Source organism: Diadema antillarum, unplaced genomic scaffold, assembly GCF_040938485.1.
Source record: "Diadema antillarum isolate AM-2024a unplaced genomic scaffold, OU_Dant_1.0 seq00000835_RagTag, whole genome shotgun sequence".
NCBI lineage: Eukaryota > Metazoa > Echinodermata > Echinoidea > Diadematoida > Diadematidae > Diadema > Diadema antillarum.
The window spans coordinates 817,146-833,982 of NW_027271711.1; the positions used below are offsets into that span (position 1 = coordinate 817,146).

Sequence of the window (16,837 nt, forward strand, 5' to 3'; positions counted from 1 at the left end):
TATATCATGTTCTGTGCTATTTGGGAAGGAATGCAGAAGGGATGGCCCATCTTTAATATGTTCATGTCAGTCCCTCAGCCCGAGTATACTCAGGACTAGTCCACAGCCTGGAAAATGTCAGCCAGTGTATACTCGGGACATGTCCTAAATGGGCTAACCTGTTCCTTACGGGAACCTGGTATATCAGGTTCCTATGGGAGCAACTGATATAAAACAAGAGTGCCTGCTTTTGTGGCCTAAATTCATGTTTCTTTGTGTTACAATGCCCCCAAAAAGGGGTTTGATAAAAAGATAAGAGTTTATCATATCAGTATTTGTTCTCTTGCTGTTGGAAAATGCATATATCACAGTAATATTTACCTTTTTTCTCATTTAGTTTGCGCTTGTGCAGCTATAAAAACTCGTATGAATATGTACATAGCGATCAAAGCTGAGCTCAGTAGATTTCCGTGTTTGCTGACACCAGTCACCCCATTCAAGTGCCAGGTTTTGTGTAGATCACAAGAGTCTGTGAGCCCATCAGCACACACTCTAGTCATACCTCACGCCCGATCGATACTCTCATTGTTTGATGGTACATGTACTTGACCATGGGGGGGGGGGGGGGGGATACATGCATTGCTTAACTGCTTTCGCACAGGTTGATTACCAACCTGTCCGTTCTCTGTCGACCGGCAAAGAGAATCTCATTTGGAGGCATTAAAGGCACTGAGAGAATTGCGGTTTATGTGTTTTCTTATCATTCTCTCCTCAAATGAACCCCAGTTATTTCATGCGATACAATCAATTTTTCATACATTAAAAAATATTATTAAACAAGTGAGGTAAACTTTCTTACCAGGTTGTATTCTGGTTTGAACATCTCATCCAATGCTTTGTCTGTGATGACAACGGTCCCAGGTTCACAATTGATACCTCCACAGGTTCCCATTCGGATGAAGACTGGGTCTTTGCACTGGGCATAATGGACCAGCTTGATGATCTCATGTAGGACCACAGAGGCAGAAGGCTTTCCAATGCCATGCTGCCAGATAGGGAAATTACCATTATCAAAAATAAGAATATGCTGACTGTTATTCCATTTTGCACTGGTGCAAGCATGTATTGTCAACCTCATGTCGGCTAATTCAGCTAATTCAGCAAACTATTCAACTATCACTCAATGTGATTAATACCCCCACCTAACCCAGAGGGAGTTAGAAAGTAGCTCAACCAGCAAATACTTTGTATGTTTTTTATTGAAAAACAAAGTTACCATGGCAATGTATTGTCCAACACTGAATGTATATTTTCTCACTGATAGTCACGTGTCGTAACTCCAGTCAAGTGCTCAAAACGTGAGGGAGTAAGACAAGAAAATTGGCGATTTCTATGATTTTCATATAAAATTCTGTTACCATGTCAACACAATGTTTGACATGAAACAAAAAATGAAGTTTGCACAACTATATATCACAGCCATCGCATGCGCCAAATTTCAAGTTAAAGCAGAAATTTACAGAGAATCTAGAAATATGACAAGTTCGATATCTACGGAAAGCTAAGAAGCTAGTTAACAAAACTGGATGTCTTTTAAACGATGTAACTTTACCCCCAAACTGTTTTTGAGATTGAAAAAACACCCAATTTCCATGACCACGTAGCTCCGTTTGCTACAAGAAACATCGGATTTGAGCGACGTCAGTAAATGTGTATGAGCTGATTTGCCGTACGGCTATATGAGACCCGCTCTGGCAAAACCCGAAACTTCTTGGCAAATGTGATTTTGCGCTACAGCCCAAAAAAGGTCAAAAAATGACCTACCTCAGGGACCAAATTGACATTTGGTATCACGTTGTAGGGGAAATTTTCTAGTTTCTGATTGATATCAACAACATTTCGAAATACAACCTACAAAATGTGGAATTCTGAAGAGAAAAGTGGGATGTCAATCTCAAAAGTTGGCCAAAATCTTACGTCTAAAGACCAAATCACCTTCGCTTGCGGCGAAAATGACTGTTCTTTTGGCGATCGTGTCTTAGATATTCTGCGTTGAACCCTGACACATTTGGCACCTACAGAAAGCTCTACCTCTGCTTATTCCAAATATGGTCATGGCATGATGTCATGCTACTCACTTTCATTCATAAATTCGTCTGAAACATGCGTAAGTTTATGCAAATCGTCTCCCAGACGCGTAAACAGCCTTGTTGCTTACCAAGACACGTGATCGAAATGCGTGTTCACGATTGGTCAACTGCGCCGAGGACCCCCTTGTTTACAAGCAACCTACGTGTTATACTATGGGGATCGCTGCAGCAGCGGTGCATGCTTGCATGCAACACGTGTATCGTGACTGCTGTTCAGCACGGAAATGTTGCAGTTTCCCGCTTTGTTAGACTGTTTTTTAGCAAGTTGAGGTAGAAATTAGAATTTAAACCAACACACAAGAGAAAAAGAAGGTCACATTTATCTAACAAACCTTCATCATGCCATTTCGAAGAAGAATCAAGCTGAAATCACGGCATCAAGGAATACCTCTTCACTGCCGATTCTGCTACTGTTGTGCATACACCTGATCACGGCAATTGCGAATCTTGAGCTGATTACGGTAGGTTTTGTGCTTTTCAAACATCGTATTTCCGTAAATTTATGGGTGTAAAAATGATTTCCAATCAATTACAGCTCTTTGACTTACTTATCATCCTTTATGAGTATGTAAGATTACCTCAGCTATACGCAATTCCCCCACAATGATCGATTTGTTGTGTCAATAATAACAGCAAATTGTGGCTGTACGAAGGAACAGCTGATCACGGCAATCGTGAATCTTGAGCTGACGATAGGTTTTGTGCTTTTCAAACTTTGTTTTTATGTAAATTTATGGGTGGAAAAAATTATTCCAATGAACACAAACAAACAAACAAACAATTTCACGACGTGAATATATAGTTTTGGCAGACGATTTATTCTAGATTGACAATAAATTACACACCAATTTCCTGAAAAGTGAACACAGTTTGCATATAGATACGCAAATCCCACCGGGTTGCATACACATTTAGTGACGTCGTAGATTTGGCACTTTTCGTAGCCGCATCGAACTTTTTTTAGTGCCCAAATTTGGTAAAGATAAAGATTCTTATATTCAAAGCAGAGACAACTCTATTGCATGATTTATGTCAGAAATTAATCAAAATAACATAAAATGATGGAAAACAGTAAATTTATATGAGATTATTTCATATAAATTTCTTCTTTAAGTGCTCAAAAGCTGAGGGAATAAGCTGAATTCACAATATCACATAATTTTCATTCAAATTGTGCTGTTACCATGGCAACACCTTTTTCAAGAATGACAAAAGATAAATTTTGCACATCTAGGAAATTATATTGGTCACATGAGCTAAATTTGAAGCCAAATGCTCAAGAAACTGAGTTAGCTGAACCAAAATGTTTATATGATTTTCATTCAAAATATACTGTTACCACGGCAACACATTGTTCAACAATGATGAAAGATAAAGTTTGCACATCTGTGTACTATAGCAGTCACATGTGCCAAATTTCAAGCTAGATGTTTGAAAACTGAGGGCGTTAACTGAATCCAAAGTAATTTTGGATTTTCACTCAAAATATGTTGTTACCATGGCAACACATTGTTCAACAATGACAAAAGAAAAAGTTTGCTAATCTATGTACTATAGCAGTCAAATGTGCCAAATTTCAAGCCAAATGCTCATAGACTGAGGGAGTTAACTGAATCCACAGTATTTTTGCATGATTTTCATTCAAAATATGCTGTTACCATGGCAACATATTGTTCAACAATGACGAAAGATAAAAACTGCACATCCATGTACTATAGAGGTCACATGTGCAAAATTTTCAAGCCATATGCTCACAGACAGAGGAAGTTAGCTGAATCCACAACATTTTTGTATTCTTTTTAGTGAAAAAATGCTGTTAGCATGGCAATGCATTGTTCAACATCGACAAAATATGTGTTCTGCACATCTACGTAGTGGTCACATGTGCTAAAATTCAAGTCAAATATTCAGGGAGTTAGGCCAATCCACATATTTTTGTATGATAGGTATAAAAACTGCTGTTGCCATTGCAACAGATTTATTCACAAACAAGTACACATTACATTGATCATATAATCCCAAATTTGAACTGAATTGCTACAAAACTAAGAGAGTAGTTTGATCCACAACACAAGATTTTTCAAAAAATTTGCCATTGCCAGGGCAATGCATTATGCAATGCTAATGAAAAAGGTGTTTTGCACATCATCCTTTGATGGTGGTCACACATGCCAAATATGGCGTTACTTGCTCAAAAGATGAGAGAGAATTTCGATCCAAAAGTTTTTATGAAAATATGCCCTTGCCATGGCAACACATTATGCGATACTAACGGAAAAGTTGTCTTGCACATCTACCTTTGATAGCGGTCTCACATGTCAAATTTGGGGTCAATTGCTCAAAAAATGAGAGAGTTGTCACATCTTCATTTGATAGCAGTCACACATGCCAAATTTAGGATTAATTGCTCAAAAAATGAGAGTATTTCGATCCACAATTTTTAATGAAAATATGCCATTGCCATGGCAATGCATTATGCGATACTAATGGAAAAGGTGTCTTGCACATCTACCTTTGATAGTGGTCTCACATGCCAAATTTGGGGTCAATCGCTCAACAAATGAGAGAGTAGTTCGATCCACAAGATTTTGCAACGGACCGACGGACCGACCGACCGCCCACCCTCCCTCAGAGTTTTTCCTTTATATCCCCATACACACTATGTGTGGATGGGGGTATAATAAGCTTCACTATTATTGCAATCATCAGATATTTGTGCAAAATAGAACTTTGTATAGAAGTCACCCTATGAAGAATGATAATTTAGTAAATCTGTGACAAAAGGTAGCTATGTGTAATGAAAAAGTCTTCAGCAGTCATAGAAAGCATACAAGGTATGTGTAAAGGAATATTCTGCAGTACATGTAGGCTAGGGTGTATTGCTTGGCCATGCATCCAGCACAAATCTGCCAATAGTGCCATGAACAGCTTATCATCTAAAGCTGAAAGTGTCTGCATTAAAAAAATAAATGACTGACAGAACTAGAACTGTCACTCAATGTGATTAATACCCCACTTAAAACTGAGGGAGATAGCTATAAAACCAACAGTAATTATATGATACGCTAACAGTGTATCACCTATTGTGTTTGTATGGAATCTTCCTTTTTTTTCGTCTTTCTTTCTGACGAATTTAATAAACAAAATATCTCAACAATGGCATAACCAATTAACATGAAATTTTCAGTCAACATATCTCATGTCAATATCTAATGACATGAAACTTTTCTTGACAACAACATATCTGTGAGGTCATCTGGGCGCCATTTTAATATTTTCAGATGTCACATGATCTTCACAACTAAATGTAATTTCCGAATCATTTTTGGTAGACATTTGATTTAGGATATAAGACTTTTCCATGTCAAATGTCTATCAATGTCTACTCCAATAAAAGGTGCAACATCTACTCCATGGAGATCTGTATTCATGATTTGAATTCGTCCTTGGACAATGATTGTCTGTCTTTATCCTCTAATTAGCATGTAATTTGTGTTTGACAAATTTATAGTGACTTTATTAGCATTACACCGGTATAGTACGTTCTTTAATTGTAAGGCTATTCCTCCCAAATCTATCTCATACTTTTTGACTGGCAATGTATAGATTAGAATCATCAGCGAACAATCTCAAAGTAAAATAATAATTTGAATTTGGTAGATCATTAACATACAATAGAAAGACATTTTATTCCAAAACAGACCCCCAAGGTACACCGTAAGTTACTAGTTTGCACTCAGAGAGTACCTTGTTACAACTAACAAATTGAAATCTGTTAGCTAAATAATCTTTAAACTAATCGAAGGGGCACACACTGCACCCAATAATGCTTTAGTTTCTTAAATGATGAATGATATTGAAAATAACTAAAACTATCACTCAATGTGATTAATACCCCCACCTAACACTGAGGGAGTTAGCTCAACCAGCAATTACTTTGTATGCTTTTTATTGAAAAAAAAAAGAAGAAACCATTGCAATGTATTGTTCAACATTGAATAAATGTATATTTTGCTCACTTATAGTCACATGTGCCAAACTCAAGTCAGGTGCTCAAAACCTGAGAGAGTAAGATAAGTAAATTGGCAATTTCTATGATTTTTGTTTAAAAATGTTGTTACCATGGCAACACAATGTTTGACATAACAAAAAGTGAAATTGCACAACTACATATCACAGCTGTCACATGTGCCAAATTTCAAGTCAAATGCTCAAAAGCTGAGGGAGTCAGCTGAATTCATATTATCGCATGATTTTCATTCAGAATATGCTGTTACCATGGCAACACATTTTTCAACAATGACAAAAGATAAATTTTGCACATCTAGGTTATACAGTTATCCCATGTGCCAAATTTGAAACCAAATGCTCAAAAACTGAAAGAGTTAGCAGAACTACAATTTTTGTATGATTTTCATTCAAAATATACTGTTACCATGGCAACACATTGTTCAACAATGATGAAAGATGAAGTTTGCACATCTTCGTACTAAAACGGTCACATGTGCCAAATTTCAAGCCAAATGCTCAAAGACTGAGGGAGTTAACTGAATCCACAGTATTTTTGTATGATTTTCAAACAAAATATGCTGTTACCATGGCAACACATTGCTCAACAATGACAAAAGATTAAGTTTGCACATCTACGTATCATAGCCGTCACATGTGCCAAATTTCAAGCCATATGCTCAAAGACTGAGGGAGTTAACTGAATCCACAATATTTTTGTATTCTTCTTAGTGAAAAAATGCTGTTGCAATGGCAAACCATTGTTCAACAATGATGAAAGATTAAGTTTGCACATCTACCTACCATAGTGGTCACATGTGCCAAAATTCAAACAAAATGCTAAAAGTCTGAGGGAGTAAGCTGAATCCACATTTCTATATGCTTTTTAGTGAAAAAATGCTGTTACCATGGCAACGCATTGTTTAAGAATGACAAAAGATTAAGTTTACACATCTACGTACTATAGCGGTCACATGTACCAAATTTCATGCCAAGTGCTCAAAAAAATTTTGTAAGATTTCTTAAAAATTTGCCGTTGCCATGGCAACGCATTATGCAATACTCACGAAAAAGGTGTCATACACATCTTTATTTGAAAGTGGTCCCACATGCCAAATTTGGGGTCAATTCCTCAAAAAATGAGAGTAGTTTGATCCAGAATATTTTGCAAGTTTTCAAACTTGCCGTTGCCATGGCAACGCATGATGCAATACTAACGAAAAAGGTGTCTTGCACATCTTCCTTTGATAGTGGTTACACATGCCAAATTTCAAATTAATTGTTCAAAAAATGAGAGTAGTTTGATTCACAAAGTTCTTTTTGCAAATGCTTTTTAACATATGCCGTTGCCATGGCAACGCATTACGCGATACTAATCAAAAAGGTGTCTTGCACATCTACCTTTGATAGCAGTCACACATGCCAAATCTGGGGTTAATTGCTCAGAAAATGAGAGAGTAGTTTGATCCACAACTTTTTGCAAGATTTTTTAAAATTTGTCGTTGCCATGGCAACGCATGATGCAATACTTACGAAAAAGGTGTCTTGCACATCTTCATTTGATAGCAGTCACACATGCCAAATTTGGGGTTTTTTGCTCAAAAAATGAAAGAGTAGTTCGATCCACAAGTATTTATGAAAATATGCCGTTACCATGACAACGCATTATGCAATACTAACAAAAAAGGTGTCTTGCACATCTACCTTTGATAGCGGTCTCACATGCCAAATTTTGGGTCAATTGCTCAAAAAATGAGAGAGTAGTTCCATCCACAATTTTTTTGCAACGGACCGACCGCCCGACCGACCACCCGCCATCCAAGTGATTATACCCCCATACACACTATGTGTGGGTGGGGGTATAAAAATTACTATAGTGACCATTCCTTTATCTATATTCAGACTGAATATCATCATAAGTCAAGTTGATCAAGGAAAGCTTTGTTGTACTATACTTTTTTCTGAAGCCATATTGATGCTCATAAAATTTTATTCTTTTCTAGGAAATTTAGTAATCTATCACTTCCATTGTTATCATTCCATTTTACTTTCTAAGCTTTCATTCCTCTTTTTCTTTTTTGTTTTCTCTCCCCCCCCCTTCCTTCTCTCTACCTATAGTCCCATCTCTCCTTGACTTACCTTTCCTTTGGGATTATTCATCCTTTCTCCATTTGATTCCACGTTCCATAGTCCACATCGTTCACCGACTTCGTTCTTCTCGTGGTTTCATGAATCTTCACTTCTCTCTCCTGTCTCCATGATTTTCCAACCTTCAACTCCTCCCTCTTCCTCTTCCCTTCTATTTTATCTTTCTCCTCCTAACAATGTCCAAACATCTCACTTGATTCTCACTTTATTCTTCCTTACCACTCTCTCTGTTCCCTTTTCTCCCGTCTGCACTAGTGCAACTTCAAGTTCCAGCTCATTACTGTCCCCCACTCTTTGCTTTTTGCCCTCCTTACAACCCCCATAATGTCGCTTCCCTCCTCAATTCTCATCTTTCTAGGCTCTTCTTCTGCCAAGCAACAATCCAGATAAGTTCTACATACACATGATGTTACAGCAAGCCTTTCTCCCTCATTAGTTTTATCCTGGGTTTAAAAATCCTCTCTTAAAAAAAAAAATGTAGATAGGAATTATTAGACTACTACAAAATGTCAGTACAGTCCTCTTTTAAAGGGATAGTACTGTATTAGTTGAGATGAGGATTGAGCTTTTGCACATACCTTTTTGCGAGATACTAAGAAACCACTAATGAAATGTTACAGAACATACAATTTTAAGAAGAATTCAAAGTTTATTTCATGAAAATTGATTTTGAAATGGCAGATATATCCCAAACAAAGTAAAACAAAGCAATGTTCTTGCCAGAAAAGGTGGGACCCACCTTTTATTAAGATCTCTTTGTTCTACTTAGTTTTGGATATCTCAGCCATTTCAAAACCAATTTTCATCAAATAAACTTTGAACTCCTCTTAGAATTACATGCTCTTTCATATTTCATAAGAGGTTCCTCTTTATCTCACAAAAAGAGATGAATACTTGAAGCCCCATCTCGACCAAAACTATATCACCCCTTTCATTATCAGTGAAGTACAATACAAGAATAAAGTTATGTAAAATGCAAGGTGGAGGTCACTTACATTGACACAAAGAACACAACCTGACTTGAAGATGCAGTATCTTTCCCCTCTGGTATAGTCCTTCCACTCCACTTTCAGCTGTTCAGCTACAAACTCTGAAAACCTTTTCATCCGGCTTGGGGTTCCACCCATGCAGATAAACTATTAAGAAACAAAATAAAGACTTGTATAAAACATTGTTAATAGGTCAGGTCCATTGAAAATCTTGCATCGTGAGCTCCTTCTCCAGTTTTGAAGCAATTCCAATGAAACTTAGGGTACATGATGACATTGAGGTGTAAATGCGCAAGACATGTTTTTTTTTTTTGTGTGTGTGTGTGTTAGAGAAAAGCATTGTCACAGTAACCACAATTTTCCCAAAACCTTGTGGAGCAAACTACTTTCACAGTACAGTATTCATCGCATAATCAGGCATCTGATAATCGGGATCCTCGCTTAAATGATATACGCTTCCCAGAAACATTTCCAACGCACGTTATTTTCACTGGATAATCGGGCGGGGACCTCTGATAAACGGGACAATTTTCCTTCAAGCGATCTTTGATTTTGTTAATATTTTACACAAAAAATCTACCAAAATACCACAACAATATTTCAAAGATTCCGTATCAGTTGTCGTTTACAACAAACTTACAAAGCAAGCTTCGGATTGGTGTGTTTTGACCTCCGTCCATCCAGTACATGTACATGCATAGCCACGAAAGCGCCGTGTATAAGTATCCATGCCATTGCAAAGCACATGCCTTCGCAAACATTCTTCTCCCCTACATAAGCAAAGCCATGTGCTCGCTTGCAATTCCTACTCGACTCACATCCAATAAAAAACATGCCTCGCTCATACAGCCCAGGCTGTGTGCGTTGTTTAATCTCAGTCATACACTCTGAGGGCAAAGTCCATTGTTATCGCGCGCCTTCGTATCTTGTTATCTACTGTCTTTGGTTTCAACTTTCAATACAGCTGTACACTGTGATCTGTGTGTACGTCACAATCTTCCTCAGTTGTGACTGGGCAAAAGTTACGTGATTGAAATGGGCTATGAACAGTTATTTATTCAGTGAAATGGGGGAGAGAGTGGGAGGGAGAGCGTGAAAGATGAGAAGGGTTCAATGTATGTGCGAATACGTAACGTTTTATGAATCTAGACTATGAGTTGACATTGATTACGTGTACACGCGTGTTTGACAGAAGAATCGAACCCGGTTGCGATTACTCTACATCATTGCGAGAATGCAGGGAGAGCTGGAGGGTCGCGCCGAGGGGTAGCGTGTTGTGTATTCATGAACATGTACAGTACGTCAGTATGCATGTGTGTGTGTGTGTGTGTGTGCACTACATGTACATGTCGTATGCCGTTAGTGTATGGTGAGTACTCATCGCGAAATCGGGCACCTCGCTTAAAGGGGCCGTGTTTGCTACTCCCAACCTGTCCCGATTATGCGATGAATACTGTATTTAAAAAGGGATTGTAAGTATAAATGAAATTTCAAACTGTTTCAATTTTTTTAAAAGATAAACTCTCACCCTGTAGTATAACACATTCATCTTCCACTGGTAAACTGGCACCTCGTCTACAACCACACTGTCCACTGTTCACCTAGTCTAATGCCATCTTGTCTAAACTCGCTTCATCTACTACCAACTCGTCTCGGAGTAGCATTTTGTAGCAAAATGTACAATATAGGTAAAAAATCAAGGTCAAAGGTCAAAGAAGTCAAAGGTCAAAATTCTGTGTAGAAGTTTTGAAGCCCTCACCTAGTGCCATCACATAAAGCAAATGGAATCGAAATCGGGTTAGAAATGGCGAAGGAGTAGCATTTTGTAGCAAAATGTACAATATAGGTCAAAGGTCAAGGTCAAAGGTCACGACTGAAAGTCTGTGTAGAAGTTTCAAAGCTCCCATGTAGTGCTATCATATAAAGCAAACAGAATCAAAATTGGCTCATAAATGACAGAGAAGTAGCAAATTGAACATTTTGATCACACACGGACGCACACACGGACGGACGCACGGACGCACGCGCGCACAGACACACACACGTACGGAGCCCGTTTCATAGTCCCCTGCTCGAACTCGTTCGGCGGGGACAATTAGTCTAATAACCAGTTAGTCTACTCCCAACTGGTCTACTCCAAACTGGTCTACTCCCAACTGGTCTACTCCCAACTGGTCTACACCCAACTGGTCTACTCCCAACTGGTCTACTCCCAACTGGTCTACTCCCAACTGGTCTACTTGTTATATAGGTTTTTTTTTTTGTCTACTCCAAACTCCTTACTTAAAGGGATGTACAGTTTTGGTTGAGACCTAATTTCAGGTTTCTAACAGTTTTTGGTGAGATAATGACAAATCTCTTATGAAATATGAAATAGCATGTAATTCTATGAGGAATTCAACATTTATTTGATGAAAATTGGTTTTGAAATAGCTGAGATATCCAAAAAAGAGCGCTTCTAATAAAGTGTGGGACCCACACTTTATTACGATCTCTTTGTTTTACTTTGTTTTTGGATGTTTCAGTCATTCGAAACCCGATTTTCATCAAATAAATTTTGAATTCCTCTTAAAATGGTATGCTGTGTACTATATCATAAGCGTTTTCTTGGTATCTCGCAAAAAGTTAAAAGCCCAATTCTCATCTCCACCAATACTGTACCATCCCTTTAAGTCTACTTCATCTAGTTTCCTTTCCCATTGAAATAGGTTGAACACTCTTGGTGCCCCAATTGGTTTAAATTTTTTGTTCTAATTATGACTTTTTATAAAAAGAATAATGTCACAGTGTGGTGTATAGACGAGTGTGGTGTATAGACGAGTTGGGTGTAGACCAGATGGGTATAGACCATGTTGGGTATAGACGAACTAAGGGATGGACGATATGATAACTAGACAAAGTGAATGTAGACGAGATGATTTGTAGACGAGGTGGGAGTAGACAAAGTGGCAGTAGGCGAAATGGATATTAGACGACATGACAAGTAGACATCGTGAGTATAGACAACTTGGCTATTAGATCAATTGCTCAGTAGACGAAATGCTCCTTAGACGAGTTGGGTATTAGACAGTACGGGTAGTGGGCAAAGTGACTATTAGACAATATGTGTACCAGACAAAACAAGTTGTAGACCAAATGGGTATTAGACGAATCAGTAATAGACGATTTGCCAGTAGACCAATTGGAAAATAGACAGAGTGGCTGTAGACGAGGTCACTATAAACCCTTCCACTACATATATGCAGTTATGATGAAAAAACATAGCAGTTTGAGAGCGCTTCCTCGCCAAAATGTTTCCAACCTAATTTATGACAAGATGATATGCAGACATCAAAACTAGGAAACAGCACAGCTTGCATGCATCAACCGAGCTAAATGTGTACAGCTATCCATCCAATATCGCACATGAACGATGTTGCTTGGAGAAATAGTTTAAGCAATTCTATGCAGTTTAAGTGTGATGTGTTCCGATTTCTACAGTAGGTTTAGGAAATTGTAGTTTTGGAAAGGTACCATCTTGCCAGTTTCATAATTATGTTGTTGGTGAATAAACTAAGAACGAGGAGAACAATTCAGACTTGTGTGTTTTGGCTGACTGCTTTTCCAATGACACTGCAGCTTGATGTGTGGCCACGTTCATTTCGTGCAGAGTGCCACAGTGGGTCTGATTTTAATCTTACCAAACATTCTTTGGTATGCTCAGAACATTTCAAAGATGAATGTATTGATAAATCTGTGGCCATGAAGAGGAAGATGGGTTTCCCTTGTCGATCTAAGGTATTTTCAGTTTCAACAAGCAAAGCACCAACAACTGCACGTTCTGCACAACAAAACAACAAACTTTTTTCTTCAAATTCATGAAACACTGATCAATTCAGTGCTTATGTAAGCCCCCGTTCCACTATGCCGTTCTCGCTACGATTTGACAATTTTCTCAGGTCGGGAAGGATCGGGTAAAACCTGAGCCGATCTGGACACAGTACGATGTTAGAACGCTCTAAGTACGCTGCAGTTACGACTACCAAATGCTTGCTACGCTCTTACTACGATGATCGGGAATGAGACATTACGATCTCTGCCGCTGCCGGTACGCTTTAGAACGATGTAGCTACGCTGTCAGTGCGATGTTGCCGTTGTTATCCGATCGATGCACGCTGTATCTACGCTCTGAACGATCTATACGATATTATTACGCTGTTACCCCGTTCAGAGAGCTGAAAAGTGCCCAATGTGCCCCGATGTACCCCGATTCGACTGTCGGTCTGCAGTCAGTCAACTCATTAGCATGCAGAACCGAAGAAATATACTGTGGACCTCGAAGAGGCTCCTCAACTCACGGTTCTTTTGCAGCAATGCATTGAATACACAAAGACGTGCTGATTTTTCCAAGGCTTTTTCTTGATGTCCTTGCTTTTATAGTCCGTCTTCCTCCAGTTGTAGATGATTTCATATTCTTCAAAATTCTGCTATGTCCTCTTCCTCCTCTTTCAGCATCACGTGAAGTCTCTCTTTCTTCGCCTTTTGGGTACCTGCTTCGCTGCTTTCTTCTCTTCTTTTTCTTCATCTCTTCTCCTTCTTTGAAAATTACAGCTAAAATTACTTCCCGTTCTTGTGCCGATGTTACTACGCTCAGACCTTGTTACGCTCATCCCGCTGCGTTTACGCCGTCACTACGCTCTCCCCGCTGCGTTTACGCTGTCACTACGCTCTTCCCGCTTGCCGTACAATTGAAAATATGTCAATTTTGATCGGGGAGATCGGGAAGAAATTTTGAACCGGTTCAAAATTTCTTCCCGATCTGAAAAAATGCCCGCTCCAACCCCGACCTCCACACGCTGCTGCTACGATGCTTCCAATCCCCGCACGCTTTTGCCGCTCTCTCCCGATCTGCTAGATCGGGACAGATCGGGGTCCAAATCGTGATAGTGGAACGGGGGCTTAACATCTATGTAGGGCAATTTGTCAATCAGTTGCAAACTTTTTTCTATCACTGAGCCTGGTTCTGCTACTAGCAATGCCACAGTATGCCCTGCAGGCTGGTCCAGCTGAGCCTGATGAGGCTGGCTCTTCTAGAACATATATTCCAGTTTCAGAGGAGCACATCTCAAAAGAAAAAAAAAAGAAGGCCGATTTAAGTTTAAAATATTTCCAGCTTCAACAATCAAAGAATCAACAATCGCACGTTCTACACAACAAACTCTTTCTATCGCTGAGAAAGGTTCTGTTTGTGTGTGTGTTTGTAGTATCTTGTGGGTATCTTGTGAGTTTGATCAGGTCTGCTGTGCTCTTTATTAATGTACATCCTAAGTTTATGAAGAAATCCCCAAATGTCACAAGGTTTTGGTAAAACTGTGGTTACCATGGCAATGCTTTGTCTGGTAAACATAGAAATCAGGTTTCCACATCTATACCTCATTGCCATAATGTCCACCATATTTGATTTCAATTGCTTTAAAACTGTGGAAATAGTTCACTCCAGAAGATTTTCAAGAAAATATGCAGTTACCATGGCAATGCCTTGATGGGTACAAACACAAAAACATGTCTTGCACATCTACACGTCCATGTCATCATGTACCCTTGAATTGCTTGAAGGAGTTCGCGATGCAAGATTTGCAATCGAAAGCCCTTCCTTCCGACAGCCCTACTGACCACACGCTGATTCCTTATCCCCCCATATACTTTCTGAATGCGAGGGTATAACAATAAACTAATTTAAAACTATCACTCAATGTGATTGATACCCCCACATAACACTGAAGGAGTTATCTCAACCAGCAATTACTTTGTATGCTTTTCATTGAAAAAAAATTATAACCCCGGTATTGTTCAACATTGAATAAATGTATATTTTGCTCACTGAGAGTCAATTGTGCCATATCTCAAGTCAAGTGCTCAAAACCCGAGTAAGATATATCAGCAATTCCTATGATTTTCATACAAAATTCAATTAACATGGGAACACAATGTTTGACATTAACAAAAAAATGAAGTTTGCACAACTATATATCATAGCCGTCACAAAGTTTTCGAGTCAAAAGCTCAAAAGCTGAGGGAGTTATCTTACTATGGCAAGCCAAAGGGGAATATATTCATCATTTGCATTTATATTCATCTCTGAGGAAATATATTCATCTCTGAAGAAATACATTCATCTTTTGAAATTGTTTACATTCATCTCTGAAGAAATATATTCATCTTTTGAATGTAGTCTATTCATCTTCAACACATATATTTATCTTCTACTAACGTTGTCATTCTAAGATATCCATCTTTTCTATATGTTCGTCTTTGAATTTATTCATCATTGTTTATGTTCATCTTATCACTATATTCATCTTTTTTATTTATTCATCTTTCTAATGTATTCATCTATGGAATATATTCATCTTTTCAATATTTTTGTCTTTTAATTCATTTATTTTTTCAATATTTTTATTTTCATTTATATTCATCTTTTTCATTTATTCATCTTTTCATAATTATATTCATCTTTTAATTTTATTCATCTTTTTCTTATATTCATCTTTTTTATTTATCTTTTCAATTTATTAATCTCTCAAATTATATTCCTCTTTTTTCATTAGATGTCTTTTTGTTCGCCTGTTTAAAATGGCACGAGATGGCGCTCGTATCTGTGCGACTCCAGAGCCCTTGATCTGTGCGACTCTGTGCGACTCTTATTCATGCATTTATTCCACCTCAGGTTTGTTCGTCTTTCATATACGTTCATCTCTCAAAAATCATTCGTCTTTGACAACATATATTCATCTTCTCCAATGGGCACGAGATGGCGCTGCTTTCTGCTCTACTACTACTAGCTAGATACCAGTACAGTGAAATCCCGTTATAACGAGGTCCATGGGACCGGCGATATTACCTCATTATAACCGGTACCTCGTTATAACCGTACGCATCAAAAACAGAGGAAAACATAAGCACGACATCATATACCCATCAATGAAACTTAAGAACATCCTTTGCATTGTTATTACACAATTATGGGTCATTATTATGGAGAGAATAAAGGGAAATTATTTGTGAATTAGACGAAGAAATAGGGGCTGAAATGAGTTAATTCTTTATTGTAATTCTTGTTTGTTAAGTTTTTTATAAACACCAGCGCAAATAGAGTAACTACAAACGTTGTTTACCGTAACTTGCGAGGTATTTTTACGCTGTTGGTGCTCAGCGGGAATGCGATGATTTCATGAGTGATTTCGGCTGTAATCTTGTATAATGTATGATCATTGCGCCCGAATGGATTAAAAATGCGTTCTTTATTTTCTTCCGAAAAATCTCTTCGGGTTTTGTACAACCGCTCTTGAAAAATATGCGACAGGATTGAATGTGGAAGGTTGTCATCCTTTCACGCAAATCTGTACCTGGTAGACCATTCTGAAAGAAAGAAAAATCTTCATTGTGAAATGCAGTGCTAAAATTGTGATAATGAACAAACCCAGATCTATTCAAACTAATAAATGCGTTTGTTTCTTTTTCTGATTTAGGTTAACATGCGTCATTCAACTTTTTACGCTACTGTCACCTTTCGAGATCGCGATG

The 16,837-nt window shown here is 38.2% G+C and overlaps 1 protein-coding gene across 1 annotated transcript in view; it reads right to left on the bottom strand.

Moving 5' to 3' along the window:
- LOC139740102 (uridine phosphorylase 2-like) overlaps positions 1–16,837 on the bottom strand; it is a 119,451-nt gene that overhangs the window by 44,786 nt on the left and 57,828 nt on the right. The window contains exons 4-5 of the mRNA XM_071650688.1: positions 9,281–9,421; positions 839–1,024 (exon numbers count right to left, since the gene is read on the bottom strand). Coding sequence (XP_071506789.1) covers positions 839–1,024; positions 9,281–9,421 — 327 coding nt within the window. The remainder of the gene's footprint in view (positions 1–838; positions 1,025–9,280; positions 9,422–16,837) is intronic.